The following is a 20620-nucleotide window of genomic DNA, read 5'->3' as shown; positions in this document are numbered from 1 at the left end:
TATCATCAGCATTGGTCTTGTTTCATGTTCTCGTTTCTCCTTTGCCATGTGTGGAATGTCATTCCCCCATTTAACTTTTAGACTATGAGCACGGCACAATAATGCTTGTTGTTTAACCTATGGGTACACACAGGCAATCATCACCTTCCTCTCTCTCAACCAATGGGCATAAATCTTGGGATGCATTTATATGTCAAACGTACACAAGTTCTTTCACTTGCGTGTTACAACAAAAGTTAACAACAACCCTCCACCAGCTATAATAACCTTAAAGGTAGACTCAGCGAAATGACGTTGTCGAGAGCAGCACCGCAGATATTGAGATGAGCGAGATACAAGACTTACACACAGGAGCTGTGCATGTGCACGGGTTCGCTTCATGCTGATCACAGCGTGGTAGCCAGGGCACCAAACAGCAGAGAAATTGAGCCTCACGCTTCAACGGTCTTAGTTGCGGGAAAATGTACCCACTATGCTGTTTTCGTTCCGCATCTATGTCATATCGTTGAGTCTTCCTTTTTTAAATGAAAGATTAACCCGTTTTTTATGTTATATAATATTTATTCATCTCAGAGCGATGTTCTAACATTCCTGGGGTAATTTTCATGTGACGCAAAACTCGTCATAACTGCTGTATCGCTGCCTGCTTGAATAGCGAATAGCTCAGATACACAGATAAACATGAAATGACCCTGGAAATCAATTGAACATCACTCAGAGATGCTCAAATACGATATAACATTCAAAATGGGTTAATCTTTCCTTTTAAGCCTCGTCATTGGAGCTCCTTCTCCCAGACGGCTACCTGTCATCAGTAAACTTTCATATAATGTCATATTGCATTCCGTCTCTTGTTCCTTCATTTAAGCCTTGCACTAGATTGAAACAGGATAAGAGTACGTCTTCTGATTCGCATCACTCACCTCTGTGTGTGTTTCCAGGTGACGGCTCAGAAACATCCCCCCCAGCCCCAAGCCCAATCCCAGTTCTAGATAATGGTAAAGTGAACTTTCTGGGCATGAGTCTGGATGGTGCAGCGGCTGCAGCAGGCCAGTGGGTCCTACTGGTCCTGGGCCTGGTGCTCCTAGTGGCCACCATCCTCCTGGGCTACAAGTACAAGAAATCAAAACGAAGAGATCTGACCTCATCTGAGCTGGAGCTGAAGTAAGGCTGCACGTATTACTCTAATGGGAAGATCACCTTCCCCGTAACAGCAGTGTCATCATCAGTGTTTGTTTGTACCAGCATCTTGATTGGTTTTGTTTCTTATTTTGGTCTGCTTCTCCCCTATGTTGGATGTCTTGTATATTTATTGTATAAATTTGGAATCAAAATAATTTTTACTATGCAAAGAACAAAGAATCTAACAGTTTTGTAATTTATTTGTAATAGTTGAAACACTGAGCCTGGGGAACAAATGTTTCAACTGATTGTTTGTAAAGTCATTAATTGTGTATGCATTGTTTTTGGAAATATTAGATTTTATCATTCAGTACTTTGTCTTTCGAGAATAAAGAGAGAGAAATGTCCATTTGCTCTGTATTCATTGGTCAATGAGGGTCTGTGTGGCAAGATAAGATGGATAAAACACTAACAATGTGTTTAATCGTGCAGGTAATAACAAGTGATATATTCAATCAAATAATGGGTGTTAACAGGTAAAAACTGTTTAATTACAGTACATTGACACAGCATGGTATAAAATAACACCACTATACAGTGGCGACCCGTCTCAGGCAGAGCCCCACCTGTTTGAGCCCCACATTTTAAGCAACAAAAAAAACTCAATCATAGATAAAATGACGTCAAATCACGTTATATGTACAGTAGTTTTGATTGGACTGATCATGTCTGTCATAGGCGTCGTAAGGATAGGACCAAGGCGCAGCGGGTATAGTGCTCATCTTCTTAATTTATTTAAAGATAACACTTAAACAAAATAAACAAACCGACGAAACAGTTCCGTAAGGCAACACAGGCTATACAGGAAAACAACCACCCACAAAACACAAGTGAAACAAACACAACTAAATATGGCCTCCAATTAGAGACAACGACAACCAGCTGCCTGTAATTGGAGGTCATTGCCAAAAAACCAACATAGAAATAGAAAACTAGATATAAACATAGAAATAGAAAACATAGAACCTAAACCAAAAACACAACGAAACCCACAAAACAAACACCCCCTGCCACGCCCTGACCAAACTACAATGACAAATAACCCCTTTTACTGGTCAGGACGTGACAATGTCAACATCATACTTTCAAAATCTTAGCTAGGAGTCATCCTCATGAATCAAGTCGACAATTTACTGGCAAATCCTTTTTAATCCTTGTCATATGAAGAGAAATAATGAAGAGAAATTATAGATAAAACGTTGGATAAACATTATCCAACAAGAAGGAAATCGCAAATTCAACAATGAGTGGTTTGGAAGGAATCACTGGGTAACTGCAAGCATTGCATAGCAATCACTAGCCTGCTATTCAGTGGAGTGGCTGTGTGGTCCCAAGTCTCTTTTCCTATTTTAAAATGATAAACATTCAACATTGGCTGTGCTGTCAATGAAGCATGATTTGTGCCGCGCTCAAAACAACTGCAAAATTGGAACTGCAAAATCTGACTTTAGTGAGTTCAAGACAACTGGGGAACTCAGGAAAAACGAGCTACGACTGGGAAAATAAGTTTTGAACTTTCATCCAACTCGGAATTGTAAATCCGGAACTCGGGCCTCTTACTAGAATTACGACCTGAAGATCAATGACGTCATCATGATTCTACTTTTATTATTATTTTTCCAGTTGTCTTGAAAGAACCATTAATCCAGAGAATGACAGACTTTAATGACAAAGACTGATGAGAAAATTTGCCCACGAAGAACCACTTCGCCACCTTCCTGTTCAAGTGAGCACAACACAACAAGGTGAGTCCAAAAATCTATTGTATGCTGCTGCATAAATTATGTAACATGCCAGGGAGATATGTATACTGTAGCTAAGAAAGTAATACTAAGCGTATGTTGTATAGTAAGCTGTTAGTAGCCCATGTGCCTTACCCTAATAATTTGGTCTATTTTCACCTCTTAATTTCACCTACTGTTCTGACTTGGTGGTGCACATGTAGCCTTTAACCTGTTTTTGAGAAATGTAATTATCGACTATTGTAAGCGCTTTCATCGCCTGTTTATATGTCCCCTTTATTTACAGTGAGGGAAAAAAGTATTTGATCCCCTGCTGATTTTGTACTGATCAGTCTATCATTTTAATGGTAGGTTTATTTGAACAGTGAGAGACAGAATAACAACAAAAAAATCCTGAAAAACGCATGTCAAAAATGTTATTAATTGATTTGCATTTTAATGAGGGAAATAAGTATTTGAGGTAACGAGCTGAGATTAGGAGCACACTCTTAAAGGGAGTGCTCCTAATCTCAGTTTGTTACCTGTATAAAAGACACCTGTCCACAGAAGCAATCAATCAGATTCCAAACTCTCCACCATGGCCAAGACCAAAGAGCTCTCCAAGGATGTCAGGGACAAGATTGTAGACCTACACAAGGCTGGAATGGGCTACAAGACCATCGCCAACAGCTTGGTGAGAAGGTGACAACAGTTGGTGCGATTATTCGCAAATGGAAGAAACACAAAAGAACTGTCAATCTCCCTCGGCCTGGGGCTCCATGCAAGATCTCACCTCGTGGAGTTGCAATGATCATGAGAACGGTGAGGAATCAGCCCAGAACTACACGGGAGGATCTTGTCAATGATCTCAAGGCAGCTGGGACCATAGTCAACAAGAAAAACAATTGGTAACACACTACGCCGTGAAGGACTGAAATCCTGCAGCGCCCGCAAGGTCCCCCTGCTCAAGAAAGCACATATACATGCCCGTCTGAAGTTTGCCAATGAACATCTGAATGATTCAGAGGACAACTGGGTGAAAGTGTTGTGGTCAGATGAGACCAAAATGGAGCTCTTTGGCATCAACTCAACTCACCGTGTTTGGAGGCGGAGGAATGCTGCCTATGACCCCAAGAACACCATCCCCCCGTCAAACATGGAGGTGGAAACATTATGCGTTGGGGGTGTTTTTCTGCTAAGGGGACAGGACAACTTCACCGCATCAAAGGGACGATGGACGGGGCCATGTACCGTCAAATCTTGGGTGAGAACCTCCTTCCCTCAGCCAGGGCATTGAAAATGGGTCGTGGATGGGTATTCCAGCATGACAATGACCCAAAACACACAGCCAAGGCAACAAAGGAGTGGCTCAAGAAGAAGCACATTAAGGTCCTGGAGTGGCCTAGCCAGTCTCCAGAGCTTAATCCCATAGAAAATCTGTGGAGGGAGCTGAAGGTACGAGTTGCCAAACGTCAGCCTTGAAACTCTAATGACTTGGAGAAGATCTGCAAAGAGGAGTGGGACAAAATCCCTCCTGAGATGTGTGCAAACCTGGTGGCCAACTACAAGAAACGTCTGACCTCTGTGATTGCCAACAAGGGTTTTGCCACAAAGTACTAAGTCATGTTTTGCAGAGGGGTCAAATACTTATTTCCCTCATTAAAATGCAAATCATTTTCTAACATTTTCGACATGCGCTTTTCTGGATTTTTTTGTTGTTATTCTGTCTCTCACTGTTCAAATAAACCTATCATTAAAATTATAGACTGATCATTTCTTTGTCAGTGGGCAAACGTACAAAATCAGCAGGGGATCAAATACTTTTTTCCCTCACTGTATCCTACGGTTCTGACTTAGTGTACAGGGAGAACACTGTAAGAACGGCCCATGTTCTACATTTTGTCGCTGTACATTTCAAAAGTGCTGAACAAACAGTTATATTGACTACGGACGTCCTAGCTCGCTCATTAATGTCTTAATCGAAATTACGGATTGCCTCATCCGCTTGTCGTCCCCTCATGCCATAGTTTGTACATATCAATTGTCAGTAGAAACCACATTTGTTTAACAAGTCAGCCATATCAGCTATGTGTTTTTAAAAGGCAGTAAATGAGGCTGAATGGCTCCGCTGATAGTCAGGTGTAGCAGTGGTAAGGTGTTGGGACTGCTGTTGGGACTCTGCTGTTGGGACAGCTTTATGTAGGCCCTAACAGTTTGTGGGCACCGTTTGTCACTTTTATAGTGCAATTAATGTATTGCTTAGTGATGTGTTGTGTAGTGGCTTTGCTGGCATGCATCCCACATTTGATTTGTTTTGCCCCACCAAGATTTACATGCTAAAATCGCCACTGCCGCTATACAGGGCTTGCAAGTAAGCATTTCACGGTAAGGTCTACACTTGTTGTATTTGCCGCATGTGACAAATAAAGTTTGATTTGACATCCCCCTCCCTCCCAAGCCGCTGTGTGAGTCAATGGAACGTCTGTAGCAACGACTACAGATGACCGGTTAAAGAATCTCTTTGCAGAATCAAATCAAATTCAAATCAAATCAAATTGATTTATATAGCCCTTCTTACGTCAGCTGATATCTCAAAGTGCTGTACAGAAATCCAGCCTAAAACCCCAAACAGCAAGCAATGCAGGTGTAGAAGCACGGTGGCTAGGAAAAACTCCCTAGAAAGGCCAAAACCTAGGAAGAAACCTAGAGAGGAACCAGGCTATGAGGGGTGGCCAGTTCTCTTCTGGCTGTGCCAGAAGAGGAATATCTCTGGTGCCTCAGGTGATGGCTACTGGAGTGGTTATACAACTGTCTGCTGCAGACCAAATGGCACCCTATCCCCTATTTATTGTATTACTTTTGACCAGGGCCCATAAGCAGTGATGGAAAAAGTACCTAATTGTCATACTTGATTAAAGGTAAAGATACCTTAATAAAAAATGACTCAAGTAAAAGTGAAAGTCATCCAGTAAAATAGTACTTGAGTAAAAGTCTAAAAGTGTTTGGTTTTCAATATAATTTAGTATCAAAAGTAACTGTAATCGCAAAAATGTACTTAAGTATCAAAAGTAAAAGAATAAATCATTTCAAATTCCAGATATTAAGCAAACCAGACGGCACAGTTTTCTTGTTTTTTATTTATTTACTGATAGCCAGGGGGACACTCAAACACTCATACATCATTTACAAATGAAGCATTTTTGTTTACTGAGTCCACCAGATCAGAAGCAGTAGGGATCACCAGGGATGTTCTCTTGATAAGTGAGTGAATTGGACTATATTCTTGTCCTGCTAAGCATTCAAAATGTAACGAGTACTTTTGGATGTCAGGGAAAATGTATTGAATAAAAAGTACATTTTTTTCATTAGGAATGTAGTGAAGTAAAAGTTGTAAAAAAAAATATAAACACTAAAGTACAGATACCCCCCAAAAACTACTTAAGTAGTACTTTAAAGTTTTTTTAATTAAGTACTTTCCACCACTGTCAAAAGTAGTGCACTACGTAGAGAATAGGGTGCCATTTGGTGTGCTGCAGACAGTTGTGTAACAACTCCAGTAGCTGTCTACTCTCTGTTGACTGAGAAATGCTCTGTGGGCATTAGTTATGCGGGTTGACCACGACAAGAAATGCTCTGCCTCCTACCAAACATTCCACATAACTTCACAATATGAAGCACAGTAATGAACGATGGAAGAAACTACACAAGTAAAATGTTACAATGTAAATGATTCAGGAGAAATGCAGTCATTCAAACAGTCAGTCATTCCATTTGAGCAGTCATAGGGTAACTTCCTACGAGAATATGAATACATCAAATCCCGTTGTTCACGCTCACAATCTACAGTACACTGTGTTGTACAGCGTTTACCGTGAATGCAGTCTCTGCTAACAGAGCCTTTAAATTCAAATCACGCTGTAACGTTGAATTTCCACAATACGGATTGAATATGGCCCTAAGTGTAGTGTCTGTAGCCCGCTAACATTGCTGTCATGTACAGTAATCAGGCCAAAGACCTATACATTAAGTTCAGTGTTACGACTCCCTCTATATGAGTACAACAACAACAACGGCACCGGCGCTCTACTGTCGTAAACCACACAGTTCAGTGAAATAAATCCTAATTTAGAGAAGTGTTCATCTCTCGTCGGCCATTCACAATTCAAGTGCACTACAACCATCCCATCCCACCACCGAATATTGGCTTGTTTCAAAGATGGAGCATAAAAACAAGCAACCACTAGGCTATTCTATGTCCTGCTGGAGTGCTTAGGGGCCATTGCGAGAAGCAGATATGCAGAGGATGGATCGGGCTAGTAGGGTCACATACAGTATGCACTGCCATTTCATACCGCAGGTAAACGTTTACTGTCCTGAGTCTTGTCCTGGAGGCAGCTGCAAAGTCGAAATTGGCTATATTGTCAAAAATAATGAAAACAAAAATTAGCTTTTTGGTCTTAATTTAAGGTTAGGGTTAGGCATTAGGGTTAACAGTGTGGTTAAGGTTAGGTTTAAAATCAGATTTTATGACGTTGTGGCTGTGCCAGCTAGTGACCACTCTGCAGAGCTGCCCCCAGAACAAGATTCATGACAAAAAAATGCTAATCTGCTTTCATACAACTTATTTTTCTTGTTTCCCTTCTGTAATGTGCTTTCTGTCCATCCAAGATCTACTGGAAACAACAGGGACTTTAAACTCTAACTTTAAACCCTGAAAATATCCTCTGTCTAAAGCTGTGCAGATACAATTTTCCTGTGTGCAATGCACTAATATTATACTGCTTGATCTTGCACTGGAGAGTACGGCATGCAATCCACAGACATACAGTGCCTTCAGAAAGTATTCACACCCCTTGACTTTTTCCACATTTTGTTGTGTTACAGCTTGAATTTAAAACTGAATACATTTAGATTTTGTGTCACTGTCCTACACACTATAGCACATCATGTAAAAGTGGAATTATGTTTTAAGACATGAAAAGCTGACATTTCTTGAGTCAACAAGTATTCCACCCCTTTGTTATGGCACTCTAAATAAGTTCAGGAGTAAACATTTGCTTAACAAGTCACATAAGTCGCATGGACTCACTCTGTGTGCAATAATAGTGTTTAACGTGAAGATTTTTGAATGACTACCTCATCTCTGTACCCCACACATACAATTATCTGTAAGGAATTTCAAACCCAGATTCAACCACAAAGACCAGGGAGGTTTTCCAAAGCCTAGCAAAGGGCACCTATTAGTAGATGGGTTAACATTTAAAGAAGCAGACATTGAATATCCCTTTGAGCATGGTGAAGTTATTAATTACACATTGGATGGTGTACCAATACATCCAGTCACTACAAAGATACGGCATCCTTCCTAACTCAGTTACTGGAGAGGAAGAAAACTGCTCAGAGATTTCACCATGAAGCCAATGGTGATTTTAAAACAGTTAGTTAAATGGCTGTGATAGGAGAAAACTGAGGGTGGATCAACAACATTGTGGTTTCTCCGCAATACTAACCTAAATGACAGAGTGAAAAGAAGGAAGCCTGTACAGAATAAAAAAAGATTCCAAAACATGCATTGTGCTTGCAATAAGGCACTAAAGTAAAACTGCTGAAAAATTGGCAAAGAAATGAAATGTATGTCCCGAATACGAAACGTTATGTTTCGGGCAAACGAACAAAACACATCACTGAGTACCACATATTTTTCAAGCATGGTGGTGGGCTGCATCATGTTATGGGTATGCTTGTCATCAGCAAGGACTAGGGAGTTTTTTGTAGGATAAAAAGAAACGGAATAGAGCTAAGCACATGACCTAAGACACAATACACTGGAGTTGCTTACCAAGACGACATTGAATGTTCCTGAGTGGCCTAGTTACAGTTTTGACTTAAATTGGCTTGAAAATCTATGGCAAGACTAGAAAATGGCTGTCCAGCAGTGATCAACAACCAACTTGACAGAGCTTGAAGAATGAAAAAAATAATTATGTGCAAATATTGTAAAATCCAGGTGTGCAAAGCTCTTAGAGACTTACCCAGAAAGACTTACAGCTGTAATCGCTGCCAAAGGTGATTCTAACATGTATTGACCCAGGGGTGGGAATGCTTATGTAAATGAGATATTTCTGTATTTAATTTTCAATATATTAGCAAACATTTCTAAAAACATGTTTCCCCGTTGTCATAATGGGGTTTTGTGAGTAGATGGGTGAGACTTTTTATTTATTTAATCCATTTTGATTTCAAGCATGTAACACAACAAAATGTGGAATAAGTCAAGGGGTATGAATACTTCCTGAAGGCACTGTAAAGTGTCATCACTGAATCCATTTCTTTTAAGGCACTGTTATTGTTCTGTCATAACATCAGATGACCCTGATGATTAATAAAGCTCTGCACAGTTCAAAATAATCTCCCAAACTACTGTCGTAGTGACATCATCGCTAAACCACTGACAATCAGTGACATTCTAAAACAAAGCGATATGAAAGGAACAGTACATTCACTAAGAATTTTTACAGACTCTCTACAGACTCATTCACCTGATTAAAAAAAGAAACAGTGACAACAACAAAAATGACTTTGCTCAGGAACTTGCAGATAGATCATATGGAAGAAAAATATACATGAAGTTTTTTTTTTCAGTACTTAAATATGCAGTGGTAGGAAAATAAATCAAATTTACAACCAAACTGGGATTTTTAAACAATCTTTCAATGTACAACACTGCTTTCATCAAAATACTTGAAACATTGCAATTTCTGAAACAGTATATTTGGCATATTGCACCAAAAAAAGAACAACAAATATTTTGATGAAATCTACAGAGACTTATACACAGTGGAGAAAGGTTCCAGAATCAATGTGGTCAGTATTCACAATTGGTCTGTGTGCTGTGCCCTCCAAGTTGTGTGACATCCCAAAAACCCTTGTGTCCTTCCGTCACAATGCTCCTGAACTTTGGCAGAGGTCAAGAGTTCAGAGTTCAGGGTCATAGGTCAGGGTTTCAGTAGTAGTAACGTTGCATCTCTGTCCAGTTGGTGACCCAGTACTTCTTGTCTGGATCCTCTGGCTGGAAGCCCATGTTAAACTGGTAGCGTTCCTCCTTACGGATTTTCACTCCATGGTACTTTGGCATAATCCGGTAGTAGATGGCCCGCTTGAAGAAGCCAAGCTGTTGAGAAGACAGACAGGTAGACAACACAGCATTAGGGAAAGCCATATTCAAATAGTGGTGAACTGTTGATTTTATGTAAGAATTGAAATATCTGGAGGCTAAACTCAGGAATTAGACAAAGTTAGACAATTTCTGTTAGAAATGTATTTTCCCATAGAGTAAAAAAGCGATTGAAGAGGAAAGAGAGTAAAGTCAATCATCAGGAGAGTGAGAGATGCTGCAGAATAGATACTTAGTAAATACGGTAGAAAAGACAAGTAGAAAATGTTAGGTACAGCACACTATCAGCCTGAAAAAGGAGGGAGACACAAATGCTAGTTAGAATTGACAATGAAGAAGAGTTAGTATGGAAGAAATCCAAATTCCCCTTCGACACATTACTAGCCAACAACCAACTTCATCCCACAATCTACAAGGCATTACATCTAGTGTGCTAGACGCTGCCCGCGGCGGAGGCCGGAGGACTGCATTACCCGGGCGCCCTAGTGGAGTGTAGCATGGCCCCTCATTGGGGGCCTCTCCTGTCTCAGTAGTCCTCAGTCAGCCTCTCCGTCTCTGAGGGCTGGCTCTTCATCTCAGCCTTCTGGCCTTTGGCCTCGTACATCTCCCTCCTGCTGGCCCTCCTGAAGAAGCCACACTGGGGGACCATGCGGTACAGTTAGACTGGAGCTACATGTGGAAGCTAACAGCTACAGTAGCTAGCGGTAGCGAGCTAGTGCTATTGGGGCAGCACTTATACATATTGTAGGCTAGTTGCTAGCAGTAGCATGCTAAAACTAGCGCAGTTGAGTTTAATGGAGTATTACTGATAGGTACAGTATAACATACTTGATACAATCACAGTCAATATAAAAAGGCAGTCACAAATGTAGGCTGCATAGAATAATTTATTTTACTGGTGCATTGGAGTAAATGGGATACTATTGCAAGCAAGCAGTGTACAACAGACATGTCATAACAGGTTTACATTCAAACATGATAGCCACAAAAAGTATAGTTATTAATCAGAAAGTCCTTAGGGTTCTCACCTTCCATAGTATGATGCTGATGACTCCTAACAGCAGGATTCCTGCTACCACGGCAACGATGATGATCCACAGGGGAACCTCGTAAGGTGTTTCCACCCCAAGGACTGGGTCAATGTCCACTATGAACTGGAGGATGGAAAAGAAAGAAAAAAAAGAGAGAGAGAGAGAAATATCATAATCAATATCCATGTCATCCATACCATACTAAGAATACCATTTGTCTACATCATCATCATTATGACACTAACCTCTCTGGTCTCATTTTCCATCTTGATGGTGGGGTTGTCCGTCACAAGTTTCAGTGTGGCCTGACCTCTAACCTTAATCCTCAAAGCATTTTTATAGTCCTGCCAAACACACAATCCAAAAAGGTATGGTCATGACCCTATTCGGATTTGGCAATTTGACCCTTTTGGTCCAAGAGTCTTGCTGTATCGTCTGACCTCTCACCTCTAGCATAGTGCTGTTCCACACCCGTGACCTCACAATGATCTTGGCAGAGCTAGACATGTTGATCAAGGGACAGGTGAAGGTCACACAGCGGGCCGTCCATTTTGAACAATCCTTCACAACAAAAACAAGCCCAGAATTAGGACCGGACACTAGACACTAGGCTCATCAATGGTGCTTCTAGAGCCATTCAATTACAGTAAGTTTCTGGATGAGGTTTCATGATCACAGCATTATAATTGGTAGATCATGGACATAATTAAATTGTCTAATGGCCTGTCCTCACCAGTAGGTAGGTCTCTTTACGAGGAGTCAGCACGGTAAGGACCGCCTGCGGCTCGATGATGCGAGAGTGTTCGCCCTCCACCGCTCGCTTTGGACGTTTGCTCCTGTTCTTGGACAACTGGAGAGAGAGAGACGGACAGGAGCGGAGGAGAGGAGGAGACAGAGAGAAAAGGTAGAGGAAGAGACAAAGGAGAGGCGACAGACAAAGAGGCACATTACGTCACGTTACAACAGTAATTACTGGAATGGAAATAAAGACAACTCCTGCTTCTCAAAATATCATTGACCTTTTCAGTCTATCTTTGTGCAGACACAGGGCTCTATTCAATCTGTATTGCTGAAGCGGTACAAATTCCAAGACAGAATTGTAAAGGTCATTTCCGATTGAGCCGACATATGCAGCGTTTATCGTGAATGCAGTCTCCGCTAGTGGAAACATTGCCTTTAAATTTCAATCATGGTGTAAAGCTGAACTTCCGTGGTGCGGATGGGCTCGATTCAATCAGATCTGCTCTACCCGACATCTGCATAGCGATTGTTTTGGTGGTGTCGGAGGTCAAATCCAAAAGCGTCTCCTGGCATTATAGCGAAAGCAGACATTGGCTGCTTCAGAGTCGAATTAAGAGAAACCCAATGCAGCCTCGTTTAGAAGTAGGAACACTGGAATGTGAGATGCAATCTACACCTCCATTAGGATGATAGAAACCCTCATCATTTTGTTTATGACAACTTTAACCTCATTATTTCTATATAGCCTACACTTTCTTGTTCTGAACTTTTAACGCAAGTGGGACGGGTGTGGCTTCGTGACAATGATCAAGACCCAGCTAACAATTTTAGGGAGTGAGAAAATGTTTGTTATGTTACCCGTAATGTTCTCTTGATGTTTGAGTGTCCAGAATATACAACACTAATGTTCTAGACACGTTTCATGAGAATGTGACAAGAACATTACGAGAATATTCCATCAATGTCCCACTAAACATACACAGCACACTCTCAGACTGTAAGATATTGACGTTCTAAACACGTTTCATGGGAACGTTGCAAGAACATTTGTTTGCTTCAGTTGTCAGGACGTGGTCCAAAATAAATATTCTCCCCCTCAAAAAACATAATTACACATCACACCTTGTTACTGTTGAAACATAGATCCATTCAGTTATTTTTGTCTGTTGGCAAGGTCAGGGATACCTACACACACACAGTGCTATTAACATACATATTTGGCACACATGATTACATTGTGCATGTTCATTTACACAGTAATTATTATTCAACATGTCCTCACCTGGGATTTGAACTCACAACCTCTTGGTTCACAGCGTTCAGCTCTTCCTGTTACACCACCATGTCTGTTTCAGTTATCAATTCATTTGACTGTTCTCGCATCACTGATTTGATTGACTTATTTCAACATTTTCTGCATTTCTGCTTAGTTGTCTAATGTTGGTGAGGCATTTTAACCTGTTTTAATGCCTGTGATCAATAGACTTTTTCTTCAGTGTACTTTTAACAGAGCTGAGATTTACTTCAAAGTGCATTCGCCCTTTTGCTTACACCTATCAAGTTATTTCAGATCCACACAATTGCCTAAGGAGGAGGGCTTAGGGTTTCCTCTGGACAGGCCCTAACTATCCCAGCCCAATAAGCACATGCTGTAGAGATATCCCTTATTGGGACAGTGACTTGGTTGTTCGTCATTGATGGTGGCCTGGATTTTAGACCCGCTAGTGGAGTCACCCTACTCTAACTTCCTGAGCAATAGATGTTCACGTATTCATTTGGCAACAGTTACAACACACACACCTATCTGATCTAATGAAAATGAGTTTCTCTTTGAAAGATGGGAACTGGTAGAATTCTAGAGAACTCTAGACCGTATTTGTTAAATCCACACAACATATATACTGTGTAGAACAACATGCGTCTCTGATAAGGAATCCCATCAGCCTCTCGTCACTGGATTTCGATCTGCAACACCCCTAATTGGTTGCTGAACCACGGCTCAGGCGGTAGTGTTGCTTCTGATAGAAACATGCCTAGAACATGGTTGCCATATTCTCAGAATATCAGAAATGTGTATATTTACAGTAGCATGTCTGTACTTTCTCACATTTGCAATTCAAGCAATGATGATGCCAATTATACCAAAAACAATACACAACAGAGTTCCATCTCAAAGTTTTAATGTGACAAAAATAGACAAATTGCAACAGAATCACTTGAGACCAATGTTGGGGGTAATATATTACTTAGTTGTATTACTTTTATGAGTTCATGTCTTCAAATACTGTATTGTTATTACAGTTACTTTTTCAAGTAAGCCATATATTACTTTCAGAAACATATCTCTACCGATGTGGTATATATATTTTTAAAGCCTTGTCTCATACTAACAGAATTCATGCTGTAGGCGAACACGTTTCCAATAGGCTATCGTAAAGCTGAAAGTCAAAGAAAGATGGCAGCTGTGTTCTAATCCCGCTTAACCTTTTCCTTGTTGAAATGCTCCCATTATTTTGAGTTAATCGAAGTGAAAGAGAACAACATTTAAGTCAAATGCAAACTCTGTGGCCTCCCGAGTGGTGCAGTGGTCTAAGGCATTGCAGTGCCACTAGAGATCCTGGGTTCAAGTCCAGGCTCTGTCGTGACCGGGAGCCCATTGCGCACTAGTGACTCCTGTGGCGGGCTGGGCTAAGTGCACGCTGACACGGTCGCCAGGTGTACGGTTTTTCCTCCGACACATTTGTGCGGCTGGCTTCCGTGTTTAGTGGGCGTTGTGTCAAGAAGCAGTGCGACCTTCGCCTCTCCCGAGTCCGTACGTGAGTTGTAGCGATGAGACAAGACTGTAACTACCAATTGGATACCAAGAAATGATGGTGAAAAAGAGGATGCTAACTCTGTGAAGGCAGCATTGATCTCTTTGTCCAGAAACATCAAACCTGAAAAAGCTTTAGGAGGTCGTGCACAGAGACACAAAACTGGTAGGCAAAGTTCCAGAAATGTGTGAAAGAGGAGATATCTATGCACATTATAGTAATAAACAAAGATGCATGAATAATATTTCCAAATGTTCTAACAACATTTCCATATAAACAATCCACATGTCTGATAAATGCAATTCAAAATGCCAATAATGACATTAACTGCTAGAACGTGAGAGTAGGGTGACTCCTCTAGTAGGTCTCAAGCCAAGGCAACCAGCAACAATGACGAACGCCCAATAAGGAATATCTGCCCCCCCCATATGTGCCCTCTGTTCCCCATTGTCCTTGTCGATTATTGTCCCATGTCTGTTGGTCTTGTGAGTACCTGTGCTCTGTTGATTCGGCTTTCGTGCTACTGTGCACTTGTGTTGACGGATCTCGTCCCCTGTATTATTTAGAGGTTTACACCTCGCTCTTTTGTTTTGGTTACATCCCTGTGTTATATAAATACGTGTTTGTTTTGGTTACATCCCTGTGTTATATAAATACGTGTTTGTTTTGGTTACATCCCTGTGTTATATAAATACGTGTTTGTTTTGGTTACATCCCTGTGTTATATAAATACGTGTTTGTTTTGGTTACATCCCTGTGTTATATAAATACGTGTTTGTTTTGGTTACATCCCTGTGTTATATAAATACGTGTTTGTTTTGGTTACATCCCTGTGTTATATAAATACGTGTTTGTTTTGGTTACATCCCTGTGTTATATAAATACGTGTTTGTTTTAGTTACATCCCTGTGTTATATATATATATATATATACACACACACACGTGTTTGTTTTGGTTACATCCCTGTGTTATATATATACACTTTTGTTGTTAGGCTTCGTCTCCGTCATTTTCATGACGTACTTTATTTTGGGGTGGAGAAGAAGAAAAAAAAAATTACGTATTCCTGCGCCTGTCTCCTACCATTAGACAGCGTGACAATATCTATAGGGAATGTGCTTATTGGGCCAGTATAGTTCGGCCCTGACCAGAAGAAACCATAACCCCTCCTCCCTAGGCAATTGTGATCTGATTGGCTTAAAAACAGTAACAAGATGTGATGTGTAATGACATTTTTGGGGGAAACATGAATGTTCTTGCAACGCTCCCATGAAATGTGTCTAGAACATTAATATCTTATATTCTGAGAGCATGGCAACCATGTTCTGTGTATGTTTGGTGGGACGTTGATTGAATATTCTCCTAACCCACCGAAAACTGGACGAATTAATGTTCTTGCAACGCTCCAATGAAGCGTGTCTATAACATGAATAACGTATGTTCTGTGAACATGGTAACCACGTTCTGGGTAACTTCTATTTGACATTAAGGCAATGGTCTCTTGGAAACATTCCTTGCACATCATGGAAACGTTCTCATGAAAACGTTAGTTCATGACCTAATGAAACTATTATGGGAACGTTCTCTAAAGTTGTAGAAATCTTTGTTGTTAGCTGGGGAGCAGCTGCTCACCGATTTGACAGCTCCAACATAGTTACACCTCCGACACCGCCAAAACATCAGCTATGAGGGTGTCGGCTATCACTGGTTAATGGTTGAACTGATTGAATCTAGGCCATAATGAATATTTAGCCTCTTTTAGACTTGTGAGTCAGGTTCAAGTCTGGTTTAATTGGGTGTTTCGTTCCAAACAGTACTCCCTATTGCAAATATTACTGATTAACTGTGGGTGTAAACAGAGATTGAGGAGTCCTACTTTAATCATATTTTTGTAACATATTGGTCCCAGTTGGCCATAGAGATACAATATAATTCGGTGGCCTGTATAGAGCCTCAGAAAGACTCAGGTAACTCACTGTGAGGTTGAGAAGATTGATGATGTCCCCTGGAGGGACACAGTGTGTCTCAGTTGTCCCCTTGGTGACGATCTCAGTCAGGTAGAGAAGCCACTTCCCACTGGTCACCTCGAAGGGCCACTCAAACTCTACGGCCAGGGTCCCCAGTGCACCCAGAGGCTCTCCCTCCACTGCCACCTGGTGGTAGCAGGGTGGTATCAAAGTCACCACAGGACAGACACATGGCAACAGGACAGATATCGATATAGAAATACAATGTATACAGAGCTGACAGAATTCCTCATTCTGTGACAGCAAAGCATGTCTGTTCTACATAAAGAATTGATAAAGTCTTTCCATCCACATATTACCTCACAAAACTGTTACGCCTACAGGTACAGGTCAGAATGTAAGGGAAACATTACTCATTAGCCCACAACATGGCTGACGTTAGCCCACAACATGGCTGACGTTAGCTAAGTGTTGGTGTCTCACCTTGAAGGTGTATTCCACAAGACTGCCCACGTCACTAGTGGTGTTCATAGCTGATTCTCCCATCACCTCCCCGCTGAAGTAGGTCTGGACCAGGGGATTCTCTCTGTTTAGAGAGGGGGAGGAGAGGATGAAGAAGAAGAGAGAAGAAGAAGGATAAGGGAGGGGGTCAACAGAAGTTAGTTGGTGTTATACCTCCCTATCCATTTTGAATGAATCCGAGCACACGGCATCAGGACAACACGGAACATGTGTCTAAAGTTCCACTTACATGGAGAAGGAGGTCTGGATGGAGGTCTCTATCAACAGGACCACAGACACAGGGTACAGGTCATTCTGCTCACTCAACCTGGGGAAACAACACCGACACAAGTGTTTATTCAGCTAGCTTATCCACTTAACCCTATTCATATTTCAACCTCGGACATAAAGACTGACTGTTGCCAATCTGATAACGAGCTCAGGATATAGAGCGACGACAAATGTCTCCTGTTACTTACGTGGACAACAGCAACTGAGACTCAATCTCCCTGGTTTGGAGGTTGATCCCTGTTGTTTCAAAGATGAGCTGCAGAGAGACCTGCGAAATGGTCATAAGATTTGAACTACCGCCAATCAATATTCCAATAGGTTCAAATCAATGATGTAATGCACTGTATAAATGATACATGGAATAACACTGTGGCCTTACCTTCTCATTGCTCCTCAGTGGATTCCCCAGCTCACACATAACAGTATCTCCAGCACGGCATTCTACACCAGTATCCTGCACATAATATAGGTATGGTACTACTATCTGCATGTACAGGACAAATTGCAGTTAACGGAGCAATTCAAGTCAACAGCCAGAATTCCTCTAACCCTCTGTCACCCTCCGGTGGACTTACATGGGAGCGCACACCAGAGTAACGGAGCGTGGAGGGGGTGGAGATGTTGAGCATGGCCTGGTGGGCGTCCTCAGCTACCTTCCCAGGGCCTGGCACGTTAGTTATCTCCACAAGTAGCACCACCTTTTTCACATTACTGCTGTACTGCAGCAACTGGCGGTTACCCTGACTGCGTACAAACAGAGAGCAAGCATCACAGTTCATGTATTATTTATTTATCCTTCATTTATCCTTTATCCTTTAATTGTGTGCCGCCCTATGGGGGCTCCCGATCACGGCCGTTGTGATACAGCCCGGGTTCGAACCCGGGTATGTAGTGACGCCTGCGCTACTCGGTCCCTTAAATGATTAGGGGCCATGTACAAAATATTGCACCAGAGAGAGATCGTGTTGAATCTGAAGCACTGTGGTCCACACCGTTTTTTTTTAGATCTACCGGGGTCACACTATATTTGGATACTATCAACAAACTATCTGTTGATGAGCAACTGCTTCCTGAAGTTAGGTTAGGGTTATAGGGTAAGTTTTAGAATACGGGTAGGGTTTAGGTTAGAGTTAGGGTTAGGATAATGGTTTAGGTTAGGGTTAGTAGATAGATAGTCTGTAGAGTGTCTACACATGGACTACGCAAAGAAATTCTCATGATTCTACATGATTGGGGCTTGATCAAGTCTCGATTAATTCAATTCCAACTTACAGTTATTAGAGTAAACTTAATTTTCAACGTATTCAGACTGATACCCCATGTTTTACATATCTTCCTCTGTGTTTTCCACATACCTGGGGTAAGGCTTCAGTAACTCGTTAGCAAACGTAGCTGTTAGCTGCAGGTTACTGGTGCACATGTTGTCTGAGCCACACTCCTTCTGGAAGTTGATCTGCAAAGGAGGAGAAAGAGTTCCAAATCGTACTCATCACTACATACTCGATGGATTTATTCCTAAGTCAGTAACATACCTCTTTCCTCTCAGTCACTTTCTGTTTGTGGCTCAGTACAGGGTAGGAGTCCAGGTTCTGCAGGGCCTTCCTAACTTTGGGTTTCTGCTCATCCAGGGAAACGTTGAGGGAGAAAACCACCGGCTCCAGTTTGTCCCTCACAGGATCCTGGAGAGGATGATACATATGAGTGTGTGTGTGGTCATATATATGTGTGTGTGCCTGTGTGAGCAGTCATATACAGTGCACTTGGAAAGTATTCCGTTCTGGTACCCTTTCCCAGATCCGTGCCTCGCCACAATCCTGTCTCGTAGCTCTACAGACAATTCCTTTGACCTCATGGCTTGGTTTTCGCTCTGACATGCACTGTCAACTGTGGGACCTTATATAGACAGGTGTGTGCCTTTCCAAATCATGTCCAATCAATTGAATTTACCACAGGTGGACTCTAATCAAGTTGTAGAAACATCAAGGATGATCAATGGAAACAGGATGCACCAGAGCTCAATTTCAAGTCTCATAGCAAAGGGTCTGAATACTTATGTAAATAAGTAAATCTGCTAAATTTTTAAAAAAAAAACAGTTTTTCGCTTTGTCATTATGGAGTACTGTGTGTAGATTGATGAGGGGAAAAAAAGATGTAATACATTTTAGAACAAGGCTGTAACGTAACAAAATGTGTAAAAAGTCAAGGGGTCTGACTACTTTGCGAATGCACAGTATGCATGTGTGTGTGTGTGTGCGGTGTTTACCTCTAGTCTGAGCTCCAGCACCTGACACTCGGTCTTGGGAGATGGCATGGTAAGGAGGCCTGTGTAGGTGGCAAGCTTATTGGCAAGGAAGAGAACTCGAGGGCTCCGGCGATGCATGTCGGCTTCCACTGTGTACTTCACCACTGCACAGGGAGGAAGAACAAAATGACTTAGATGTTCAGCCGTACATTCCCCTCCATACCGTATGTATTTAGACAGTGAAGCTTTTTTTCTTTTTTTTGGCTCTATACTCCAGTTTCATATTAGGGGACATTATAGCATGGCAGCTTTTAGTTGAGGGTATTTTCATACATAAAGTGTATCTGTTTAACAGTTTAGGAATGAAAGCACTTCATGTTTCAAGTCCTCCCCATTTAAAGAAGTCATAAGCACATTTTTACAGACGCTCTTATCCAGAGCAACTAGGGTTAAGTGCCTTGCTCAAGGGCACATTGGCAGATTTTTCACCTACCCGACTCGGGGATTCAAACCAGCAACCTTTCAGTTACTGAACCAACGCTCTTAACCGCTAGGTTAAATTCACTTATAATGTATTCAAAAGCATATTATTGGGTCCCATATTGCTTGCATGCAATGAATACATCAAGCTTGTGACTCTACAAACTTGTTGGATACATTTGCAGTTCGTTTTGCCCAGTAGGAACACAATGGTGAATACTGTCTTGTGCCATTTTCAAGTCACCTTTATATTAAGTAAGAACAGAAGATTTTTGTTATGCTTTATTGACAGAGTAGAAACAGTGGGAGATGAAGTTGGAAGGGAGCACACTGGGATTGAACTCTGGTCTCCAGCTAGGAGTAACATATCTGCATGGATCTGGGAGTGTTGCCACTGGACCACAGCTCCACAATAGTGGAAAGTGCTGAACATTTCTACATTCATGTGAATGCTACCATGATTATAGATAAATCGT

General features: G+C 41.5%; 2 protein-coding genes across 2 annotated transcripts in view; one reads left to right on the top strand and one right to left on the bottom strand.

The window, feature by feature from the left end:
- The window catches only part of LOC115159185 (angiotensin-converting enzyme), a 44894-nt gene extending 43363 nt beyond the window's left edge, over nt 1–1531 (top strand). The window contains exon 26 of the mRNA XM_029708660.1: nt 942–1531. Coding sequence (XP_029564520.1) covers nt 942–1168 — 227 coding nt within the window. The 3' untranslated portion in view covers nt 1169–1531. The remainder of the gene's footprint in view (nt 1–941) is intronic.
- Nucleotides 1532–9233: 7702 nt separating this feature from the next.
- The window catches only part of itga3b (integrin, alpha 3b), a 51073-nt gene continuing 39686 nt past the window's right edge, over nt 9234–20620 (bottom strand). The window contains exons 12-26 of the mRNA XM_029708647.1: nt 19686–19828; nt 18955–19101; nt 18778–18875; nt 17998–18166; nt 17802–17876; nt 17611–17690; nt 17382–17459; nt 17114–17216; nt 16640–16816; nt 11842–11958; nt 11556–11669; nt 11354–11452; nt 11106–11231; nt 10551–10714; nt 9234–10074 (exon numbers count right to left, since the gene is read on the bottom strand). Of these exons, the coding sequence (XP_029564507.1) occupies nt 10604–10714; nt 11106–11231; nt 11354–11452; nt 11556–11669; nt 11842–11958; nt 16640–16816; nt 17114–17216; nt 17382–17459; nt 17611–17690; nt 17802–17876; nt 17998–18166; nt 18778–18875; nt 18955–19101; nt 19686–19828 (1637 nt within the window). The 3' untranslated portion in view covers nt 9234–10074; nt 10551–10603. The remainder of the gene's footprint in view (nt 10075–10550; nt 10715–11105; nt 11232–11353; nt 11453–11555; nt 11670–11841; nt 11959–16639; nt 16817–17113; nt 17217–17381; nt 17460–17610; nt 17691–17801; nt 17877–17997; nt 18167–18777; nt 18876–18954; nt 19102–19685; nt 19829–20620) is intronic.

This window comes from Salmo trutta, chromosome 2 (genome assembly GCF_901001165.1).
Source record: "Salmo trutta chromosome 2, fSalTru1.1, whole genome shotgun sequence".
NCBI lineage: Eukaryota > Metazoa > Chordata > Actinopteri > Salmoniformes > Salmonidae > Salmo > Salmo trutta.
This window is presented reverse-complemented; position numbering and strand designations above follow the sequence as displayed.